This window comes from Corvus brachyrhynchos, unplaced genomic scaffold, assembly GCF_000691975.1.
Source record: "Corvus brachyrhynchos isolate BGI_N302 unplaced genomic scaffold, ASM69197v1 scaffold18, whole genome shotgun sequence".
Lineage (NCBI taxonomy): Eukaryota > Metazoa > Chordata > Aves > Passeriformes > Corvidae > Corvus > Corvus brachyrhynchos.
In genome coordinates, this window is record NW_008246064.1 from 1,053,081 (window position 1) to 1,057,396 (window position 4,316).

The 4,316-nt window shown below is 45.2% G+C and overlaps 1 protein-coding gene across 1 annotated transcript in view; it reads left to right on the top strand.

Annotated features, from left to right (window-relative positions):
- Nucleotides 1-2,483: 2,483 nt before the first annotated feature.
- Nucleotides 2,484-4,316, top strand: part of WNT3A (Wnt family member 3A) — an 84,066-nt gene continuing 82,233 nt past the window's right edge. Inside the window, 1 exon segment of the mRNA XM_008643097.2 lies at nucleotides 2,484-3,142. Within this exon segment, the coding sequence (XP_008641319.1) occupies nucleotides 3,072-3,142 (71 nt within the window). The 5' untranslated portion in view covers nucleotides 2,484-3,071.

Genomic DNA, 4,316 nt, shown 5'->3' on the forward strand with positions numbered 1-4,316 from the left:
GAGTCAGTGTGAGTGTGTGACTGTGTGTGTGACTGTGTGCCAGTGTGAGTGTGAGAGCGAGTGTGACTGTGTGTGTGAGCGTGTGTGTGACTGTGAGTGACTGTGAGAGTGTGTACTGTGTGTCAGTGTGAGACTGTGAGTGTGAGTGTGTGACTGTGAGTGTGTGTTTTTGTGAGTGTGTGTGAGTGTGTGTGTCAGTGTGAGTGTGTGAGTGTGTGAGTGTGTGAGTGTGTGTGTGTGTGTGTGTGTGTGTGTGTGTGAGTGTGTGTGTGTGAGTGTGAGTGTGAGTGTGTGTGTGAGTGTGTGAGAGTGTGTGTGAGTGTGTGTGTTTGTGTGTGTGTGTCAGTGTGAGTGTGTGTGTGTGAGTGTGTGTGTGAGTGTGAGTGTGTGTGTGTGTGTGAGTGTGTGTGTGTGTGTGTCAGTGTGAGTGTGTGTGTGTGTTTGTGTGTGTGTGTGTGTGAGTGTCAGTGTGAGTGTGTGTGTTTGTGTGTGAGTGTGTGAGTGTGTGTGAGTGTGTGTGTGTGAGTGTGAATGAGTGTGTGTGAGTGTGAGTGTTTTTGTGAGTGTGTGTGTTCCAGTCTGCAGCGTGAGCAATTTCACTTGAAAAGACAGAGAAATCCCCTCCTTTGAAAGTCGCAGTGTTTGGTTCTTTCCAGTAATGCTATAATTGGATGGGATTTTCTCTTAATACACAGGGAAAGTCCTTAAGATGATTTTTCACACACCACCACCCTCCTCCTTTTCCTCATCCCACCTTATGCAATAAAACTCCCTCCTTCAGCCCCTTCGGCTGCTCCGGGGGGGTGGGGGAGCTGCTGAAGGAGGCGGCGGGGGGGACGCATTTAATACCCTCGCTGTAATTGCAGCATCAACACCACGGGGATTTGCTGGGAGAGCCGCGCAGAGCATCCGTTCCCGCTCTGGAAGCCGCTGGGATCAGCTCGAGCTCGGCTCCGCGGAGCGATTAGATCTCGGAGCACTTGCCAGGGCTCACATTTGCAATCGCTTGTCATCCAACCCGAAAGAAAATAATCAGGGCCCGACCCCTGCCAAATTCCCAATGATTTAAATATCCCCGAATGAACTGCATTTCTGGTATAATTTCACTAGAATGAATATATCTCTCCATCTAGCTCCACACAAACATATCTTTATATATATGCATATAAAGCTCTGTGTGTGTAAATAGAAATATTCCCTACTAAGGGAAAATATAAATGCGGCTCTTAATGAGGATGAAAGCGCATTTTGATTTGAGCTAATGCAGGGTTGCAAGGCTTCCCCCAACAAAGTCATTAAAAATTGTACCTCTCTTTGTTCCCTGCGAGCCACAGAAATTTTCTGATTCGCAGATAAAATAAAAGCAAGTCAAAGAAATAAATAAAATCTCCTCCAGCTCGCTGAATCCTTAAAAAAATTAAAATAAATAGAAGTGACAAAACCGAGGGGGGGGGAAAAAAAAAAAAACAAACCAACAAAACAGGCAGCAAGCAGCTACAACCACCAAGAAAAAAAACCCATGGAAAAGAGGATTGTTGTTATTCCAGGGAGAAAATATCTCCTCGCTCATCCAGTGCCTCCATCCCCTCTTTTCGCCTCTCCAGCCCCCTTTCAAATGAGCCAGGGGAAGGGGGACGCCTGTCAGCTGTGGGTGACACTTGCTCCCAGACCCAGCCAGCTTTAACCAGTATGTTCCAGAGGAGCAGCAAATCCAACCACGGACCAGGAATCGAGGAGCTACATCTTTATAATCATATTAATAATGATTCCCACCCCCCTTTCTTTTTCGTTTTTTTTTTTTTTCTCCTTTCCACCCCATGGGAAAAAAAAAACCCAAACAAAAAACAAACAAACAAACAAAAGCGAATTTTTGGGACCGCAGAAACCATCCCCCACCACCGGCACTGAAAAGAGAGAAATTGCGACAATGTGTAGAGAGAGAAATTAAAAGAGAGCGCAATTACTGGCGCCCTGTGGGGTGGATCTGGTGGATGAAGTCGTTCGCAGCAGCGCCTTCCCAATGTCCGGGGCTGGGATTCCTGGAAATTGGGATGATCTGGAGGAGCCCTTTGGAGATTTGCATGGAAGAAGTTGATTTTTTAGCAGATGTCTTCAGTGGAGCTCTTGGATCTGCGGCTGCTTGGACTGGTGGGGAAGGGGGGTGGGTGCCTGGGGGGTGCCTGCGTGGCTGGCTGGAAATCCTCTTTTTTTTTCCATGAAAAAAGGAGGAAAAAAGCCCCAAAAAAGGAACCAACCGAAAGTTTCTAGGAAGTTGGTTCAAATGCATCCCAAACGTCCCCGTGAGGAAATGGGGCTTTGAGAAGAAGACACAATGGCAAGAAGGAGAAAATTGAGAAAATAATAATTTTTAAAAGAAAAGGAAAAAAAAAAACTTGCACACTTTTTTCATTTTTTTTTTTTTTTTTTTTTTTTTTTAAATGGAATATTTATTATAATTTAATGTATTTTAACAATTTGTGAAATCCGGGCAGGTTGTTATAGCTACCCAAATCCACAGGGGTCCCCCCTGTCTATTTAAACCCCCTAAATCTTCCTTCCCCTTTTTAAAACTACATTTTATCCCTTGGCTTGTGGGCCAACGTGCCCCCTAATGAGTATTAAAACACTATCTCCTCGCAATTAGCTCATTCCTGACTTCACGCTCCTGATTGACAGAACAAGCCAAAGCATCAGAATTCTCCCTTTGGCAATAAGTGCTGATTGGGTCCTTTTTAAGAGAGCTACTTCATTTTTTTTTTTTTTTTTTTTTTTTTTTTTTTTTTTTTTTTTTTTTTTTTTTTTTAATATTTGCCTTCAGTGTCTTGGCTGAGAGAAGAGTTTTTTACCTCTCTGAGATTTTTTTTTTTTCCTTGAGAGTAGTAGAGGAAGCAAGAGAGGATTTACCTGGTCGGGTTTGAGTTCACTTCATTTGACTTTTTTTTTTTTTTTAAATTATTGTTAGTATTATTATTATTATTATTATTAAAATAATCATCCTGCCTCAGAAGAAAGGAAGGTTTTTGGCAACTCTGGTTAAAAAAAAAAAAAAAAAGAAAGACAACTTTTCATCAATGGCCTCTTTTGGATATTTCCTGTTTCTTTGTGGGTTGAGTCAGGCTCTGTCAAGTTACCCAATCTGGTGGTAAGTTTTATTCTTCTTCTTCTATTTTTTTTTCGCTCATTTTCATTTATTTTTCCCCTCCTCTGTTTTCTCTGCAACCCCTGCGCTTAAGATGACTTGAAATTCTCCTTTCGTTGCCACTCAGCTAAAGAGGTGGGATTGTTCCAGCGCCAGCAAGTTCTTAGAACCTGCATTTCACCTCTTTTATTTATGCATTCACTTTGTTTATTTTGACTGGGTTATACCTGATCTCTCCTTCTCCTACTGTAAAAGAGAGAGAGCGAGAGGGAACGATCGGAAAGTTATTTTTTTTTTCCTGAGTGCTTTGATCCTCTCCTGTGAAGAACAAAAGGCGCTGCCTGAATTAAAGAGATAATGGTACAAGTTGACATGAGCATTTCAAGGTGACTTCGAGCTAGTCAGGTGGAAGGAAGGGGGGGAAAGGAGGAAAACTTTTGGGTGGTTTGGGGTTTTTCCCCCCCCTTTCCCTTTAAGGAATATTGAGGGGTAAATTTAAAAATTTAAAAAACCGGGGGGGGGGGGGGAATGGGAAGAAAGAGAAAGGAGGTGAGGGCTCCACAACCTGGGCTGTGGGGAGGCAGAGCAGGGAGCAGGGACGGGGCTGCGGGAGATGTTCCCGGCGCAAACCCCGCGGGTCCTGCGCGCCCCTTGCCCCGGGATGCGGCACTTTTTGGGGGGTCGCCGCTCCCGGGTTTTCGCCTTCTCCGCGCTTTGCACCCTACGCCTTTAAGAGCCTTTTCTCGCTCGCTCCCCCACGAAAAGCAAATGGTGCTGGGCAAGGCATGTAACTGCACGATCTGCTCTAATTACCCCGCGGAGGTAATTGGGCTCAGGGAAGCCCTCGCGCAGGGAGGCTCCAGCTCCGCAGGGTTCCGCGGGCTGAGCCGGGGGGCTCCGCGCCCGCGCTGCGGACAGCTCCGAAGCGGCCCCCTCTCCAACTATTTCAGGTATGTCTGAAAGCAGGGAATTCGTTGGGATGGGAGAAAAAGCAATAAAATGCAAATGTGTTCCTGGGAAGACAGGCAGCGAGAGCACCTGGACGGGAGTCATTAAAAAGCAATCTTTTATTCCCAGCCACCATCTAACTTATAATTAGGAACTCTGCTTGCATTCCTGATTGGAGAAGGAAACGCATTCCTCTAATACCGACATAAATATTCGCTTGTCACCCGCC